Here is a 19839-nt window from a genome sequence, read left to right on the forward strand (position 1 = left end):
CTCAATGACTTATTTATGATTTACATAGACCCAACAATTCCTCTGTAGAGTACAGTGGCAACGAAAACCTTCCCTATAACAGGCAGGAACGTCAGACAGACCCAGCTCTGTGGAGGACGGCCATCTGTCTTGACCGGTTGGGGAGGAAGAGAAGGAGAGAGAAAGAGAGAAAAGACACACAGATGGACAGAGAGAGACAGACAGACACACCAGAGATGCAAGCAAAGCCTAACAGTAACTATAATATTTATAGTAATGTGAATATGACGTATATGTTAAGGCAGTTAATACAACAGAATAGTAGAAACAAGCACAGCTAAGGTGACAGAATATGAAAATGATAATAATTATGGTGGCAAACATGATCAATGATGCGTAGTGGCAATAGCAGCTACGATACAGCTACAAATTTTATAGTTTATTAAACTAGTGATAGTATATATGAGTAACAGTGACAATAGCAGCAGGAAGCGTCATGTAGGACCACGGCAGCAAGCACCACCACGATCAGCAGAGACCTGCGAGACGACAAAGCACAAACAGCTCCGGGGAAGAAGCTGAATCAGTAACATGCATTGATGGGTAATGAATGATTCAGACAGAGAGGAGAGAAGCTCAGAGTATCAGGAAAAGTATTATCCCCCGGCAGACTAGGCCTATAGCAGCATAATTAAGCAGAATAAAGTCTCATCGTAAACCCTAGCTGTAAGCTTTATCAAAAAGGAAAGTTTTAAGTTTACTTTTAAATAAGGGGACAGTGTCAGCCTCCCGAATAACATTTGGGAGTTTGTTCCACAGGAGAGGAGCTTGGTAGCTGATCTGATATCAGATCATTTACTAATAGAGCTTTAGATTACAGAGATCTGGTGTTTAAAAGTCCACATTTTATTTTCTGATTTTGTTGCATTATCGCGGATTTTGTGTTTATTTGTATCAAGTTTTTCTGTATGGCTCCTCTTCTGTTAATTTTTGATTTAATTAATATAGATGATCATTAATATTTCCAATTCCAGTGGTAGCGTAGCCCTCCTCTTCCCCGTTGCCATGGTGACTCGTCGAATCAGGGATCCATTGATGCTGTCTTTTTATACTTGTGGTGCACGCGCTTAACTCCAGGTTGAACTACTCCGAGTTGATCAAACTAACTCAAATCAGCTGTTCTGGAACCGAAAACTCAGAGTTTCCTATCTCAGAGTAGATCAACTCAGAGTTCAGGGTTAGACTCAGAGTTTGTTGAACCTGCTTCGTGAAACGGACCTCAGAGGAGTTTGACTGTTGAGAGTTGGGACTGGTTTTGTCCAAAGTGCCGAATTCTATCTTTATGGTTTATTGTTGTTGAAACACTAACTTGTTGTTGTTGTTGCCATAGCTACGGTAAACATTCAGGTAATGTTAGTAGCAGAAGGCTAATTCACCTGTGTCAGCGTCCTTTTGAACGTCTAGTGTAAACGCAAAGCTAAATCGTCCCGTTAAAACAATATATGGTTACAAAAGTAACAAGTTAGACTTTAGTTTAACACCATTGAATAAATGTAAAACATTACAGGATCATTCATATTTGTAGGTTAAACAGAAGGTTTAACAGAATTTAAAAACTGTCCGACTGGTGACACTAATCCGTTACATAGTGTTGTTCTAAGTTACTCAAGCATCCAACACTCATTAATAAACTGAACACAACCATAAAGACACACTACCATAATAGCAAATGAAATGCTTAGGTGACATTTACCCACACAGGTAAAAAAAATATCAGGAAGTGGTGGCTAATTTACATTTCTCTAACTTTGATAAAATAACTTATCACAACACATCGGTTACAGTTCTTTTAACAGGTCTGACTGTTGTGATTTGTAATGGGTTTTGTTCAGATTTCATGGCTTATTGTTGTTTGAAAGATTATAGCTAAGCTAATATAGGCTAACACAACGATACAGCTTCTGTGGCCTTACAGTCATATCATCAGGACCTTAACCATGTGTAGTCACAAATTCAAATATCAAAGAAGAAGCAGAAATCCCTCTGTAACAGAGCAGCGTCCTCAAAGCTGCTTTACTATGGAAATGGAAACTTCCGGTCGGAGAATATGAAAAAACTGTCGTTTTTCATCTTCTAGTGATTTTAATTTTTGTTATCCTAATACACAGACCCAAAAAATACACAGACCGTGCAACAAAAAACTGGAGGAGAAAAATATAACGCAATTTTTTCTGACTTTTGCCACAGACTATAAATGAATGGACGGAGCGACCAGGTCTGAAATATTTGCGAGATTTTTCTCCTAGATTTTTAAACTCACAAATCTGCGACTTTATTTTCTCGTAGATTTGCCACTTTAATCTCATATTTTTTTCATACTTGGCCCTAATACGCTGTCGCGAAAGTAAGTAAAAGTAGAAGTAACAATTTCAAAACTCTGTACACCCCCCTGCAGAAGTCATGATTTGGTCCTCTTCTCTACCTAGTGTAACCAGGCCAGCTGACAGTCTTGCCTGGGCCCGGGACAAGATCATCTTAGATGGGCCCCCCCGTGCCCAGATCTCTCCTTTTACATCTCCACTGCTCTTCCTCTCATGTTCCTCTCCACTGCTCTTCCTCTCCTGTTCCTCTCCACTGCTCTGCTCTTCCTCTCATGTTCCTCTCCACTGCTCTTCCTCTTATGTTCTTCTCCACTGCTCTTCCTCTCCCCTGCTCTTCCTCTCATGTTCCTCTGCTCTGCTCTTCCTCTCATGTTGCTCTCCACTGCTCTTCCTCTCCTCTCCTCTCCATTGCTCTTCCTCTCCTGTTCCTCTCCACTGCTCTTCCTCTCCTCTGCTCTTCCTCTCATGTTCCTCTCCACTGCTCTTCCTCTCATGTTCCTCTCCTCTGCTCTTCCTCTCCTCTGCTCTGCTCTTCCTCTCATGTTCCTCTCCATTGCTCTTCCTCTCCTCTGCTCTGCTCTTCCTCTCATGTTCCTCTCCACTGCTCTTCCTCTCCTCTCCACTGCTCTTCCTCTCCACTGTTCTTCCTCTCCTCTGCTCTGCTCTTCCTCTCATGTTCCTCTCCACTGCTCTTCCTCTCATATTCCTCTGCTCTGATCTTCCTCCTATGTTCCTCTACATTGCTCTTCCTCTCATGTTCCTCTCCTCTGCTCGGCTCTTCCTCTCATGTTCCTCTCCACTGCTCTTCCTCTCATGTTCCTCTCCTCTGCTCTTCCTCTCATGTTCCTCTGCTCTGCTCTTCCTCTCATGTTCCTCTCCACTGCTCTTCCTCTCCTTCACTCTGCGCTTCCTCTCATGTTCCTCTCCACTGCTCTTCCTCTCCTGTTCCTCTCCACTGCTCTTCCTCTCCTCTGCTCTGCTCTTCCCGTCATGTTCCTCTCCACTGCTCTTCGTCTCATGTTCCTCTGCTCTGCTCTTCCTCTCATGTTCCTCTCCACTGCTCTTCCTCTCATGTTCCTCTCCACTGTTCTGCTCTTCCTCTCATGTTCCTCTCCACTGCTCTTCCTCTCCTGTTCCTCTCCTCTGCTCTTCCTCTCCTCTCCTCTCCTCTCCTCTCCTCTCCTCTCCTCTCCTCTCCTCTCCTCTCCTGTTCCTCTCCTCTCCTCTGTTTTGTGTCCGGTAATCCTGAGTGTGAGTGGTGGTGGAGGCGCGAGTAGGTTTTCTGTCTCTTTCTGTTGGATTGTGGCTGTTTCCTTCCCCCTGTCCCTTTGTGCATGATCAGGTAAGTCATTTATACGTTTTTTCGAGTGTGTCCGGAGTTTACCAGCGGCTGTAGGTGGTGTTCTCTGGAGGAATGGCGTCCTCCAGCATGTGAGCACTGATGCAGAGCAGGGAGAGTCCAGCAGGCCTTCATGTGAGGGAGAGGACGTGGACTTTGACTCTGAGTCGGACACTTCATCAGTTTGGGGAAGTCAGAAGTTCACAGATCTCTACTCTCTGGAAGAAATAAAACAGTTCCTTGATGAAACTTTTAAAAAATCTGTGAAGGTGTCTGACACCGATAAATTCATTCGCTCTGTGGGCGTCATAAATAAACTGGTAGGTTTTGATCAGTTAGATGAGAAAAAACGTTTCCGGCTAAAAAAGCACATCACTACTTTGAGAAAAGCAAAAAAAGGTAGAACATTGAGAAACAGGAAGTAACTATGATCATGTATAGCAAGGTGATTTCCTTTTCCTACTGTACTATCATCCTATCCTGTCACCATGAAGAGCCTAAACATAGGATCATTAAACATCAATGGTGGAAGAGACGAACAGAAAAGAGCATTGGTAGCTGAAACTTCACAGCAGAAGAACCTGGATGTAGGAAACGCACACCACTCCTGTCGATGAGGTTGACTGGGGCTTATGGTGGAAGGGCCCTTTTGTTCTCAGCCACGGCTCCAATAACAGCGCTGGAGTAGCTGTTGTTTTTAAAACTGCAGCTAACGTGACTGTTTTAGCCTCCACTGAAGTGGTGAAGGGTCGGCTTCTGATCATCAGGGCTGAAATTGAGGGCTCTGTGTTCTGCTTCATTAACATCTATGCCCCTAATCAGGGAGCACAGAGAGTCGCTCTTTTTAACCAGTTGGACGACGAGCTGAGAAACAACAGCCAGGACCAAATAATCATTGGTGGGGATTTTAACTGCACCCTGGATTTCACAATGGACAGGACAAGTGAGGAGCCGCACCCGCACTCTGCTAGAAGTCTGCAAGCTGTTATTACTCACTTAGATCTGCTGGACACATGGAGAATCAAACATCCACTTGCAAGACAATACACCTGGGTTAGATGCAACAACAATAGAGTCGGTGCAGCAAGACTGGATAGGATTTACATCTCAAACAGCCTGAACTCCAGATTAATCTACAGTAATATCATCCCCGATTTACATCTCAAACAGCCTGAACTCCAGATTAATCTACAGTAATATCATCCCTGTTGGTTTCACAGATCACCACCTGGTTCTTACCTCATTAATCACCACACCTGCTGAAAGAGTGAAGTCCTTTTGGTCTTTTAATGACAAACTTCTCCAAGATAAACAATTCTGTCAAAGCTTTAACATGTTTTGGCAGCAGTGAAGGTTAAGGAAAAACGATTTTAACTATTTGAGACAGTGGCGGGATGTCGGAAAAACTCAAATAAGGCTGTTTTGTCAGCAGTACACATCCTATTCCACCACTAGGGTTAAGGCTGCAGTGGAGGCACTTGAGGCCAGCATCCGTGGTCTGGAGCATGGCCTTCAGAGGGCCCCCGATGCAGTTGTGGCACAACAGCTGGAGGAGAAGAGGTTGGAGTTGAGCTCCTTCCTGCAGGAAAGGGTGAAGGGAGCTTTGGTCAGGTCTCGTTTCCTTCAGCTCAGAGATATGGATGCTCCAACCTCTTTCTTTTTCAACCTGGAAAGATCTACTGCGCGGAGGAAGCACATGGCCTGTCACAGGCTTCCGGGAGGGAGAACAACCACCTTGGATCGTTCGCTGTCACTGGAGGAGCTCAAAACTGCAGTGAACCAGATGACGTCGGGGAAGGCGCCTGGAATTGATGGCCTTTCAGCTGATTTCTTCCGCCATTTCTGGAACATCGTTGGACCTGACCTGCATGCGTGTGTTTTTAGAATGTTTTAGAACAGGATCTCTCCCGGTGTCCTGTCAGCGAGCCGTGCTCTCGCTGCTACCAAAAAAAGGAGACCTGGCCCTCCTAAAGAACTGGAGGCCAGTTGCTCTCCTTTGTATGGATTACAGGGTGCTTTCCAGAGCCTTAGCCAACAGGCTCAATAACATCCTGGAGCTTATCGCACAGCCGGAACAGACTTATTGCGGTCTATCATGGATAATGTATTTTTCATGCGTGATGTCATCGACATATGTAGATCACACAAAGTTGATGCTGGAGTAGTGTCCTTGGACCAGGAGAAAGCTTTTGACAGGGTGGATCACTTATATTTGTTTTCTGCACTCAGGGCATTTGGTATTGGTGAAGGGTTTTTGTCATGGGTTAGTATGTTGTACAGTGGTGCACAATGTATGGTGAAAATGGGAGCTGGGCTGAGTCGGCCAATCCCTGTACAGAGAGGAATAAGACAGGGTTGTCCTCTGTCAGGACAGTTATATAGCCTGGCCATTGAGCCCTTACTGTGCAGTCTGAGGGGTCGGCTCAGGGGTCTGTCACTGTCGGGGTCTGTTGATCTTGACCGCTCTTTTGTTTTATCTGCATATGCTGATGATGTCAATGTCTTTGTTTCTAACCAAGAAGATGTTCAGTTTTTGCAGGATACACTTTCCTTATATGAGAGAGCTTCTTCTGCCAGAGTGAACTGGACAAAAAGTGAAGCTCTGTTGGTTGGAGAGTGGCGAGATAAGTCAGTGCCCATTCTGCCCGGTGGTCTTAAGTGGGGAAAGGACGGCTTGAAAGTTCTAGGGGTGTTTTTGGGGACGGAAGGTTTTCAAGCTAAAAACTGGGAGGGAGTGAAGGAAAAGGTGTGCGCTCGGTTAACTAAGTGGAAATGGTTGCTACTTCAGATGTCCTATAGAGGAAGAGTCCTGGTTGCTAATAACTTGGTCGCCTCGACCCTTTGGCACAGACTTTCTGCTCTGACACCACCTAGAGGCCTTATCGAGGACATCCAAAGGGACATAGTTGATTTCTTCTGGTCTGGTCGACATTGGGTCCGGGCAGCAGTTCTTTGCCTGCCTGTAGCTGAAGGGGGACAGGCGCTAGTAAATATCCAGGCAAAGATTGCTGCTTTTAGGCTGCAAACTGCAAAGAAACATCTTTATGCCTATGGCCCGGGTTGGCTGGACACGGCCAAGATACTGCTAAGGCGAGCTGGCAGGTTGGGCTACGATAAACAGCTGTTCCTCCTGCAGCTCAACGAGGTGGACCTGACCACACTGACGCCTTTCTACTCCTCGGTATTGCAGGCGTGGCAGGCGGTTAAAATTGTAAGTTCCTTGGATAGAGTTCGAGGTATGTGGGTTTTTGAAGAACCGCTGTTTTTTAACAACCACCTGAGACCACAAATACTGGAGTCTGCCAGCCTGCGGAACAGTCTGAGAGAGGCCGGTTTTACAAAGGTGGGCCATCTGCTGAGAACATCGTCTGTAGATGGCATGAGAGCCCACTGCAACATCTCCTCTCTCAGACTGGTCACCAGAGTGGTGGGAGAGGTCCGTTCCGCCCTGCCACAGTCCCTAAAGACTTTCGTTGAGGATGCCACCTTGTGTGACCAGTGGATAGAGGACGGCAGCTACAGTTTCCCTGCATTGTCGATTGCACCAGCTGTGGGGGACTGGCAGGAAGGAGGAGGCCAGCTGCTCTCTTTTAAAACCCCTCTCCTAGAGAAGTTCCGAGAAGCAGGAAAGAGAGAACTTTACCAACTTCTGGTGAAGCAGTTGAACCTTGTCTCCTTGGAAGGAGTAAAGGAGTTGAGGTGGACTGAGTTTTTTGGTTCGGACTCTTCCCCGAAAGGCAGTTGGCGTTGCCTGTACAAGGTGCCCGTTGAAAAGCGGACAGCTGACCTCCAGTGGAGGGTTGTGCACGGGGCGATAGCTACAAACAGGTACAGAGCGCACCTTGATCAGGAGCTGGGGGAGGGATGTGTGTTCTGTTCTCAAGCTGAGACTTTAAAACATTTGTTCGTTGAATGTCCTCGTCTCTCAGTCTTGTTCCTGCTTTTAAAAAGTTGGGTGGAGGGTTTTGGGGAGGAGTTTTCTTTTGCTTTGTTGATTTTTGGTCCAAAGTACACCGTCCAGAAGAAGGCTGTGCACCTCCTGCTAAACTTTTTGTCCGGTGCTGCTAAGTTGGCCATCTGGCTGACCCGCAGGAACCGGGTCCAGGACGCTGGCTGTGTGGAGCCGGTGCCTGTTCGGCCAACCAAACCTCTCCTCTCCTCTCCTCACATCTCTCTCCGCGAAAGACAAGTGACAAGCATTGACAATAATGGTTAACATTAACAAACTACTCATAAGCTGTTGCCAAATACACTCTTCATATGTACTGGAATTCTGACACTAGCAGGAAAAAAAATAATATTTACCATTGTATTTTACGCTACTGTTGTATGACATGTTTAGATTTGAACTCCAAATGCCATGCGCTGAACTTTCCTTGTGGCAAAATCTTCTATGATGTCTTTGAAGTCCAGTTTCTTGGCAAGTTGATGCTCAATAGAGAGCATTGCCAAACCATTGAGCCTCTCCTGGGACATGTTAGAGCGCAAGTAGTTTTTTATTATCTTCATTTTACTGAAGGCCCGCTCACCTCCAGCCACAGTCACAGGCAGAGACAGGAAAATACGCAGCAGGACACACAGGTCTCAATAAATGCTCTGTAGTCCCCTTGTGTATATGGCATTAAGTAGGTCCAGAGGTCCAAGACCGTCTTCAAAAGTTGCACTATATATTTTCTTTAAGTGCTGAATTTGGTCTTCAAGGGACTCTGTGAGGTCATTCTTATATTTCTCAGAGAGCTTTGAGCATGATGCACTGAAGCTGTCCTGTGGCATATCTCTGAATTTCCACAGGATGCAGAACTCGTCACATATCTGCTACATTGATGAGAACCGTACATGTAGTTGAGAGATTATGCTGTCCATTGCAACATGAAACACTCTATCTCTGAATAGGGTCTCTGGGCTTTGCTCCTCTGTCCCTTCCTTTTCTGACTCATCAAAGAACCGCTTCCTCTTTCTCTGTCTCATTTCTAACTGGGATTTGATGCCCATGGACGTGGCAACAGCAGTTGCCTCCGTCAGAAAACTGTCCCATGATGCACGCATGCAGGCAATCTCCTCCTCCAATTCCTTTATATTGACAGCTTGCACATCAAGTGAGATGGTTGAGGACTGGCTGGTAAGGTTTCTATCCTCTATGCATTGTAACACCTTGACCCAAAAAGTGAGGAGCAAAACTGCATTAAAGGACTGAAAGTAGGTCTTTAGACCCTGTGCTTCAGCTTTGGCTTCACTGGTGAGGTTACCTGTAGTGATAACGGTGTCTAATGCCTGGATCACACCGGGCAAATGTTTTGCCACTGGGCGCACTGCCTCTATCCGCGCACTGTGTCAGACAAGCTGTGCAGAGAACAACCCAAAACTCTTTGCAAGATTTCCAATCGATGAGGGCTGCCACTGAATAATTTGTACAGCTGATTGATGAAGCCAAAAAATATGTCTATTTCTGGGCAGGCCCGGGCTGCATGGACACCAACTAGGTTTAACGTGTGAGATGCACATGGTGAGTATGTGGCCAAGGGATTTTTATTCAGTATGCGAGCTTGCACTCCTCTCACTTTTCCTGCCATGTTAGTTCCATTATCAAAGCACTGACCCCTGCAATCAGCTAGATCTATCCCATGTTCATCTAGTGATTGTTCCACCATTGTGGCGATTTCCTCTCCTGTCTTTTTTGAAAAGTCCTTCAATTCAAGGAAACGTTCAGTGATTTCCCACCCACCCTCAGGGGACGTTTGACTGACATACCTCAGCAACAGTAGGTTTTGTTCCAAGTGTGACACATCTGGGGTTGCATCACACATTATTGAATAGAATGTTGTTTCTTGCCTTTCCCTCAAAATAGTGTTTAGGACATGCTGAGCACAAAGTTTAATAAATTCATTTTGGCTGTCAGGTGAAAGGTTGGACCTTGGAGTCTCTTTCCCTGTTGCCGGTGCTCTCTAATGTTTTGTAAATGGTCATTTAGGATATTGTCATACTTTGCCAACAGCTCAATTATACCAAGAAAATTTCCATTGTCTGGCTCAACTAGTGTATTTGTGCTGCCCCTGAATGGCAGATTCCTGAAGGCTAAGTACAGTGTTACATCCAGCAGCCGCTTCAGTAGTGCTTTGTTTTTGTTCGATTTCTGTCTCCATTAATTTTTGTTGTTGGCTGTCAATTCCAGAAGTCTGTAGGACAGAATGTTGTAGGTTCTATCATTTCCAATAACAATGTTTGTGTGCACTGTTTCTTTCATGTTCTGGAAATCTCTCATAAAGCTTTCTGTATTTTATATTGGATATTTCCATCCCATCTGTGGAATTTAGTGCACTAGTTGACCTTTTCTCTACTTCAAAGGAGAACAGCAAGCATGGTAGGCAAAATAAGGCCTTTTTTGAGCTGCTATCCAGTCCCTGTCGTTTTTTCCCTTCCATTGTGGGATGTGGAATATGTCAAATAGTTTGGGAATTCCCTGCCCTCTGCATCTGCTGGCAATTCCTTTGCCCTCTCTGAGAAAGGTGCTCGTTTTGCCATCACACGTACAAGGTTCACTCTATCAGCGTCGGTCATTCTAGTTGGCCATAATGCAGGATCGCTTAAATGAAGTTTGAGATCAGTCTCTGATCCATCCTGCTCAGATTCTCCGACGGGGCAGTGAGCGCCTCCCGCTTCACTGTGACTCTCTCTCTCTCTCTCTTTTCTCTCTCACCTGTAGCCTGACTCTGTCCCTCTGCTCTGGGGCAGCGAGCGCCTCCCGCTTCACTGTGACTCTCTCTCTCTCTCTCTTTTCTCTCTCACCTGTAGCCTGACTCTGTCCCTCTGCTCTGGGGCAGCGAGCGCCTCCCGCTTCACTGTGACTCTCTCTCTCTCTCTCTCTCTCTTCTCCCTCACAGATAGCCTGACTCTGTCCCTCCATTGCGGAGCAGCGAGCGCCTCCCGCTTCACTGTGATAATTCCCCCACCCTGGGCCCGGGACAACAGACCCGTTTGTCCCCCCCTATCGGCGGACGTGAGTGTAACCATAGACTGCATAATGAATTATATGATACATTATACAGTCTATGAGTGTGACCCGCAAAACCGTTTGAATGAGCGTGAGAGACAGAAGGAGATTAGAGAGAAGCAAGAAAGTGCGGACAGGGCTTGTTATCATGGATATAAGAGTTTTTTTTCCGAAAAGAAAAGTAAAAGTATTGAAGCCAAAAGTCTTTTCTCATGGCTCAGGACGTGTTAAGTTTCTGCTAATAAAAACGGAACACTTCTTGTGCAGTGCAGCTTCACATTAAGAGTGTGTAACTGCTAAAAGTGAGTTGACTTTTGAAGAAGACACAGGATGTAGCACTTCACACAGACTGCAGTTCACATACAGCTCTGTTTAGTTTACACTTAATATTCATACTGTATTCAACGGTATTGGTTAGTTTACACAAAACGGATTTTAAAAAAATGTATTCATGCTGACTTGGCCTTACTATTCAACATTTTAATCAAAACATAGAATTGGGTACTAGTTTTGATTCATAATTGGTTCATTTTTAATGAATAATAAGTGATTTTATAGCCTAGTCTATCTAAAAGTAGTATAAATATGGAAAATCCATGTTATTTTTTACAATAACTTTTAGTTTAAGTGTCCAAATCATTCTAAAAAAGTCAAAAAGATGAGAAGATGAGAAAAGACTTTTCTGGGGGAAAAATAGTATGACTATGGAAACTTTTTACTGTTCTAAACTAATTTTCTTGTTGCAATAATTATGCTTTAGATTTTTTTGTCAGAGCTGCTGATTTTTTGACATCCTGGCCATAGCATTGTATCATTTTTGTGATATCTCAAAAAAAAAAGCTTTATGGTGAAACAGAAAATGTCTTATGTTGCTAACAGGTTCTGTTTGATACCTGTAGTAAAAGTTTTCTTGAAACTTTCCCCTTTTCTTGAGCAATATTTTAACTTCTGAACCCTAGAGTAATTTAGCAAACACAGTGTGAGGCAAGTGTACTAATCATGAATGAATCAAGAAAGACTATAGTGATGTTGCTTATCACATTAAACATCAGAACCGTGGCCACAAAATCCATACAAACCATGTCTAAATGCCCTCACAAGTCAAATAACAACAACAATAAAGTAATCAAAATGAAAATTTGTTCAGCAGCGCTGTGTCAACTCACTCGCCAAATGTACTGCTATACTGAGTAAAGTTATTTAAAGGTATTTAAAGCTTAAATGGTTCAGTTGGGTTCTGGACCTCCTGTTACAGAAATGGCACTTGGTTGGCGTGGCTAGTGCCTGGTTTGGTGCCCAGTGTGACATCTTTTCATGGGGCCCAAAATCCCTGGCGGCGCCCCTAATCTTAGGAGAATTTGTCAGGGTCCCACAACTCCTTTTGCCAAGCTTTAGGGGAACTCAAAACTTGAAAATATTAATTGGAAGTCAGCTTGGAATTTTAATAAGAAACAAAACCAGATAATCATATACCTGATTTATCCTGTAAACCAATGTGCTTTCAAGATTCAGAGATGATATTGATGGGAATTGTATATTTTGTTATAATGAAATTGAGACTATATGCTAGTTATTTCATGAATGTCTTTGTCACATTTTTTCTTTGGATATGGAATATTTTTTTAAGAATAGACTAGTTCAAATAATTATTTTTTAAGAAAAAAAAGGTATTGTATGAGAAGTATCACTTTGATTGTAAAAAAAACTATATTTTGAGTCTATTTGTTGTATGTGGAAAATTCTTCATTCACAAATGCAAATGGACTAAAAAGAAACCACAAATACAACAATTTAAAATAGAATTTGGACATTATATTCAAACATTACATGGACCCCTATGTAAATAATGTTGTCCTGTCTTTGTCTGTTCTTGTCTATTTATATACTTTATATTTCTGTAAGAAAACAATTCTATAATTAAAACATAATGAAATAAAGTTAGATTTAAAAAAGCAGAATTATGAGTTTGCTAGCACACAAAGCTAACGTTAGCATTAACATTAAAAACAAACGAAGCACATGAGCAAGTCTGCCAGCGCACCAGTATTTAACCTGATGAAGCTATAAAAACATTATAAAGATAACTGACTTGAACACTTAGATTAAATAAATGAATAAAGTGTTGATTAATTAAAATAGATTTTTGAAATATTAGGTACAGAAGCTGGCTCCTCTCACCAGACATGGTTAAATACATTGTAAATGTAAATGCGGCCCAGTTTTTCCAGGAATTATGTTCTTATTCGACGATTGCCCTGCCACTTTACCTCTCTGGCCTGATTTGGTGTGGCGGCTGGTGTGATCCCATAGCAAGATGGTCTCTAGTTTTAAGTCCCTAAATTATTCATGGCCTTGAAACTTTAGAAGTTTTATCTGATCTGGTTTTCCTGGGCTGACATTCGCTCATCAAGCACTGTCACCTCACAGCAAGAGGGTTCCTCGTTTGAATCCGGGTTGGGGCCCTTCTGTGTGGAGTTTGCATGTTCTCCCCATGTCTGCGTGGGTTTTGTCAGGGTTCTCCGGCTTCCTCCCACAGTCCAAAGACATGCCCGTAGGTGTGAATGTGAGTGTGAATGGTTGTCTGTCCCTGTTTGTCTATATGTGCCATGTGATTGACTGGCGTCCTGTCCAGGGTGTACCCTGCCTTACGCCCGATGTCAGCTGGGATCGGCGCGAGCCCCTTGCAACCCCGACAGGGACAAGCGGTTGAAGATGGATGCAGAGATGGATCAAAACGTTTACCATATGCCGTTAGCTTGCATTGCTTTATGCAAAAACCTTCCCCTGTCCCCAAACAGACACAACTTACTTTAGTTGAAGCTCCTGTGTTTAGCGCAGTTAAAATCTTTATTTCTGTATTCTCTTTGTATGGGCCCTCTCCTGATGTAACTGTCCTTTGCCAGGTGCTCACTTGAAAAAATAAAAGTAGTCCAAAATGCTTAATCAGAAAAAATTATATGTAGAATAGAGTGTTTAGATTATGTGTCAAGCTATGTCTGTGGTTACATTTGTCTTTTCAATTTGACTTTTGTCAGTCCATCGTGCCAAGGAGCACTCAGGATGAAGTTGGTAACTTTCTGTAAAATATAATTGTTTTTGTGTTCATATTTGCTCAAACTGTCACTCCATCCTGACAGCACAATAGGACAGATGATCTGTGAAATACTAATGTATCTCTACCTCTCTCTGTCTGCTGCTAATATCATCTGCTAGATCCACTGCGCCTTACTGTCAACCAATCAGAGCGGAGGAAACTCTGACGCAGCATTAATAACTTCTCATGAACTCTGATCAAACTGTGAATATGACTCGATATTCTGTTATTGTATTGCATATTTTTCACATAAAAGGTTTTTGTTGCATACATAAGGGCTGCAAAGGGAACTGACTGCAGCTTTAACTGTAAAGTATTTTTATAAAACATAGGTATCACATCAACCCCCTATGCTTGAACCTTCGCTCTGCACTAAAACCAACTTTGGGGGCAACATTTGGTTCATCATATTTACTGAAGCCGACACTATGGTCTGATACACTCATCACTCACTCACTCATCTTCAGGCCGTGGGGGCAGCAGCTCTAGCCAGAGATATAATCTCTCCACCTGGTCCTGGGTCTTCCCCAAGGCCTCTTCCCAGCTGGACGTACCTGGAACACCTCCCTAGGGAGGCGCCCAGATGGCATCCTTACTAGATGCCCGAATCACCTCAACTGGCTCCTTTCAATGGAGCAGCGACTCTACTCCGAGTTCCTCATGGATGGCTGAACTACTCACCCTATCTCTAAGGGAGACTCCAGCCACCCTCCTGAGAAAACCCACTTCGGGCCACTTGTACCCATGACCTCGTTCTTACGGTCATGACCCAGCTTTCATGACCATAGGAAGGAACGAAGATTGACCGGTAGATTGAGAGCTTTGTCTTCTGGTAGACTGAGAGCTTTGCCTTCTGGCTCAGCTCTCAATTCGTCAAAGCGGTGCGGTAGAGTGACTGCAATACCGCCCCTGCTGTTCTGATTCTCCGGCCAAACTCACGTTACATCGTCCCCTGACTTGTGAACTTGAACTCCTTCATTTGGGGAATAATCCACTACCCGGAGTAAGCAATCCACCAGTTTCCTGCTGAGAGCCATGGCCTCAGATTTAGAGGTGCTGATCCTCATCCAAGCCGTTTCACACGAAACCGATCCAGTGAGTGCTGCAGGTCACTGACCAACTAGGCCATCAGGACCACATCATCTGCAAAAAGCAGAGACGAGATCCTCAGCCCATAATTGGCACATACCCTCTGGTACCCCTTTTTAAATAGGGGAACCACCAACCCGGTCTGCCCCTCCCTTGGCACTGTCCCAGACTTCCATGCAATGTTGAAGAGACGTGTCAACCAAGACAGCCCGTCCAAACCCAAAGCTTTCAGCATTTCTGGAAGAATCTCATCAATCCCTGGGGCTTTGCCACTGTGGAATTGTTTGACTACCTCAGTGACTTCCGCCAGAGATATTGACAATGATCCCCCATCAGCCTCGAGTTCTGCCTCTACAAAAGAGGCAGAACGGACTAACGGAGTTAGTCGGATTAAGGAGTTCCTCAAAGTGCTCCTTCCAGAGCCCGATTACCTCATCAGCTGAGGTCGACAGCGTCCCGTCCTTACTGTAAACAGCTTGGACGGTTCCCTGTTTCCCCCTCCTGAGGTGTCGAATGGTTTTTCCAGAAGCACTTTGGTGCTGCCCGAAAGTCCTTCTCCATGACTTCTCGGAACTTCTCCCCCACCCGCTGATTTGCCTCTGACACAGCAGAGGCTGCAGCCCCTCTGGCCCGTCGATACCTTGCAACTGCCTCCGGAATCTTCTGGGATAACGTATCCTGGAAGGCCTCCTTCTTCAGTCGGACAGCTTCCCTGACCACTGGTGTCCACCACGGTGTTCAAGGGTTATCACCCCTTGAGGCACCTAAGACCTTGAGCAACAGCTCACCGCTGCAGCTTCAGCAATGGAAGTTTTGAACATTGCCCACTCCGGTTCAATGCCCCCAACCTCCATAGGGATGTCAGAAAAGCTATATATTTATATATATATATATATCTTTTTTCAATACTTTCCACCACTTAGATTCCTTCTTTTGGATACTTAGCATGACATTGAAATAAAACAATCGAATAACAGTTTTACTCAGTTGCTTTGGCTTAATGCTCGAATGACAGTTGAAGTTGTAAAACAACATGTTTTGTAAAAATGTTTTGAGAAATGTGCAAAAGCAATTGACTGATCACTCTGTATCAAAGGGTTTCGACTTCCACTTTGTAAGGCAAAATAACACTTTGATTCACATGTAATTGGAGGAAAACTGTTCTATTTTTTTCAGCAATGGTATCACTACAATACAGTAGAAAACATATTATGTGAAAACAAGACATAGGCTTGCAATATATGTAGTAGTATAATACAGTGACAAAACTAATTTGCAGTGCTGAATAACTCTGTTCTGTTATTTGTATCATATCCATATCAATGCAATTTATGAGAAGTCATCATAGATGTGCTCAGTTCATACTTTTTCTTTTTGTATTTTTTTGTGTTTTTGCAAATGTCTGTTAAAATTCAGCAGTTCAGTTGGGTACATATGCCAATATCCCTGGTATTACATACAGACATACAGATAGATCGATGAATTGATAGATAGATATCCGTTTAATTACCCATCTACTGATATGTCTATTTATTGATTTTAAATCCTTGGTGAAGCTTTTATTGTGAAAGCCAAACAGCTCTGATTCCGGACTGGTGCTACTATATAACCTGTCGTCTTTTGACTCGATGGATCATCAGGTGGCTGTTCGTCTATTGTGCTCACGGCCTGGTCAAACTGATCCTAGAGAAGCCGGGGATCGGGCTTCAGCACAGCGATCAGCTCCGTGCCCAGCCTCCTCCTCCTTTTCCTCCACCTCCTCCTCCTCCCCGAGGCAGCAGAGCACCAACACATCAACGTTTCCTCCTGTTTTCCCTTCCTGCGACCCCTCCCCCTTATGTCAGCTCTAATGATAAATCCCTCCTATGTGCCATTGACTGGTACACTTGAAAGGTTTGGAAATTGCGGAACCAACTAGACTCTCCAACACTTTCATTTTCCCTGCTGAGATTGACTCGTCTGACGGCAGTTTTTTTTTCTTGAAAAGCAACAGTCAGAGCTGCTCATCAGTCAGGTTGTGTGCCTCCACAGCGGCTTCCTTAGGATCCCTCCCTCTGTGGCAGACACTGAAGCTGATCGGCATATTTTTTTTCTACTTTTGCAGTTTTACCTTTGCGGCAGGTAGTCTATATCCTCCATCGAAGTATCGTCAGCATGCTGGACCCATCTTCCAGCGAGGAGGAAGGAGATGAGATACTGGAGGTGGAGCGCAAAGAGGTGGCGGCCCCGAAGAGCCTCGGAGGAGCGAGGTTGTCACCGAGCCGAGCCTCAGACGGCCACGGCGGCGGAGGGCTTCAGTCCCGGGGCCACGGGAGCGGCGGTGGCCGGCCCTCCAGCCCCAGCCCGTCGGTGGGCAGCGACAAGGAGAAAGAGGACCTGGAGAAGATGCAGCGAGAGGAGGAGGAGAGGAAAAAGAGACTCCAGCTGTATGTGTTTGTGATGCGCTGCATCGCCTATCCGTTCAACGCAAAGCAACCGACTGATATGGCCAGGAGGCAGCAGAAGGTAAGATCAGTGTGAAAAACGATAAATAACCCAGACTTTACTTCAAAGCTCTTTTTTTAAAGGCATCTTTCATTTCTAGAAGGCTCCACTAAGACACATGACACCAACTGTTGCTTCAACAGTCGCACCATGTCGCTGGAAGCATTTTGGTCGAATATTAAGAATGCAAAAACATAACAGTTACCCAACCTTATGGATGGATGATGATGGACGAAGTGCAGTATGAGGTAATAGTTATAGCCTTCTACCTCACTGAACATAAAACATCATCATCAAGAGCAAATGTCGACTTGATATATCTTTTGATTAGAAACATTTTCTTTTCTCCCTCCATCCAACATCCAGGGTGATGACAAAACTGTGCCACAAAGATTTGAAAATGTTTAAGAAACAACGAAATGTATTAATTAAAACTAAAGACAGATTCGTGGTTGGCAACAAAAACGAGAGGCTGGAGGATGAAGAGAGACAGAGAGAGAGAGAGAGAGAGAGAGAGAGAGAGAGAGAGAGAGAGAGAGAGAGAGAGACAGAGAAAGAGAATGTATTCATGTTGTTCCTACCCATTGTAGTACCTCTTGCATATGTGAATTGTCTCTGGGCATGTTCCCTCCTCCTGCTAGTCTCAAGCCAGCTCTTATCAGAAAAATCTGTTGCACAGGAGACATTGCTCCTCTCAACAGGACATGATCTATATGGGAGGAAAGTTTCTTTACACACATCAGCTTTAATGTGGTCCTATCAGAAATACCACTATGTATTTTAAACTGATGTATTGGTTTGGCAACAGCATGGCTTTTTTAAAAGATAGACTCTTAAAGACTTTGTTGCGGCACTGTTTCTGAACTGGGGGCCCGCGGATCCGATCAGAATTTTTTAATGTTGGATTTTTTTAACCTTGAATTTTTTAGTGTTGAATGCTTTAACGTTTAATTTCTGAACATTGAAAAATAAAGAGTTAAATTCCAAGTCAGAACAGTCAGATACATAATTTCAATGCAAAATATGCAAATAGAACGATATGATACGATTCAGTGATTTGAAATCGATACAGTAACTTTTTTTGTGAAATATTGGTAAAAGAAAATGTATATTAGATAGATACTGAATAGTGCAGGTGAGAATTCTTGGAAGTTTTTCTTGGAAGTGAAGCGGGAGTGAAATCATTATGAATAAAAACAAGTAAACAACGATTAAAAGCAAAAACAATTCCCCTTTTATTTGAAGATAAAGTGCAACTTCAGGACCTGCCAATTCAGTCTAAATACAAGGTAGTTCTACATTTATAAACTTCTTTACAGGTGGAATATTCTTTTCAATGCTCTTTTTTTATATTTAAAATTGAGTAACAGGTAAAACAGCAGGCGTTTACATAAAGTTTAAAAAACAGATTATACTTGGTCGTCTGCGCATGCTCCGTTGGTTATAACTCCCCCTCCCCACTCCATGGCAGTGGCTTTTGACCCAGAAGTAGAATAAACCATGAAGCAACAGCGCAGAAAATAACCCTGTGAAAAAACAACCACAATAATAGATCGTTACCTTTAAACCGAGGGAGGACTTCACCATGGCAACTAACATCACTTCCAAGAAGACCTGTTTCTGTCATAATTCTGTTCAAAAGTCTGCCGTTTGTGATTTTGACAAAACAGCTGTATTCAGTCCAGCTGTATGTTGGTGGAGCTCCACCTACTGTACAGGAGGAAGAGTTACTCTGTCATTTTCCCATTCAACTCCCTTTCATGGAAACAAGGGGAACTTCAATAACCTGATTATTATCTTTAACCTGGGAAAGACCATTTTAGGGTTACTAATGTGCATGGAAACGCAGACGCAAACAAGTGTAGATATAAGGTCTGATGAAATCATATTGTGATGGTGATGAGACTGTGTGTTCCAACCTGGTTGGGCTGTTCTCTCTACCAGCGCTCCACATGGCTAATTAATATTCATAATCACATCCAATGATGGTATCTAGTATACATGAATACTGGACTGCTGATGTAGAGAACAGCTCAATGAGGTTGGAACATGCAGTCTCCTCACAATATGATTTCATCAGAACTTACAGTATATCTACACTTTAAACCAAGTTGTTATTTAATCTGACTTTTACAAACCCTACACACAGATAACTTATCTAGCTTATCCCCTTTCTTGAAGAAGCTGAAGTGTTTCCATATGCTGGAACTCAAATAATAATAAATATGTTGCTCTTCCCCGCCATCAGCCATCCTTTGAATTTGTCGCTGTTTTAGCATGCTGATGACGTCATATGAGCAGCACCGTTGAGAGACGGAGAGTTCATCTAGTATTTATTTACTATTAAAGTTGCTAAAATACCTTTATATAAAGTCTGTCGTGATTGAATACAATGTGCGAATTGTTACTATCAATATAATAGATTAATTACATTATAGAGTGATTTTATATCGATATATACAGTATATCCCCAGTTAAGGATAAC

The 19839-nt window shown here is 43.6% G+C and overlaps 1 protein-coding gene across 4 annotated transcripts in view; it reads left to right on the top strand.

Moving 5' to 3' along the window:
- Nucleotides 1-17024: 17024 nt before the first annotated feature.
- LOC310965643 (calcium-dependent secretion activator 1) overlaps nt 17025-19839 on the top strand; it is a gene marked incomplete at both ends in the record, with an annotated part of 320144 nt that continues 317329 nt past the window's right edge. For all 4 annotated transcript variants that reach the window (XM_083939356.1, XM_083939353.1, XM_083939354.1 and 1 more), the window contains one exon: nt 17025-17375. In XM_083939356.1, coding sequence (XP_083795482.1) covers nt 17025-17375 — 351 coding nt within the window. The remainder of the gene's footprint in view (nt 17376-19839) is intronic.

This window comes from Echiichthys vipera (genome assembly GCF_963691815.1).
Source record: "Echiichthys vipera genome assembly, chromosome: X".
Lineage (NCBI taxonomy): Eukaryota > Metazoa > Chordata > Actinopteri > Perciformes > Trachinidae > Echiichthys > Echiichthys vipera.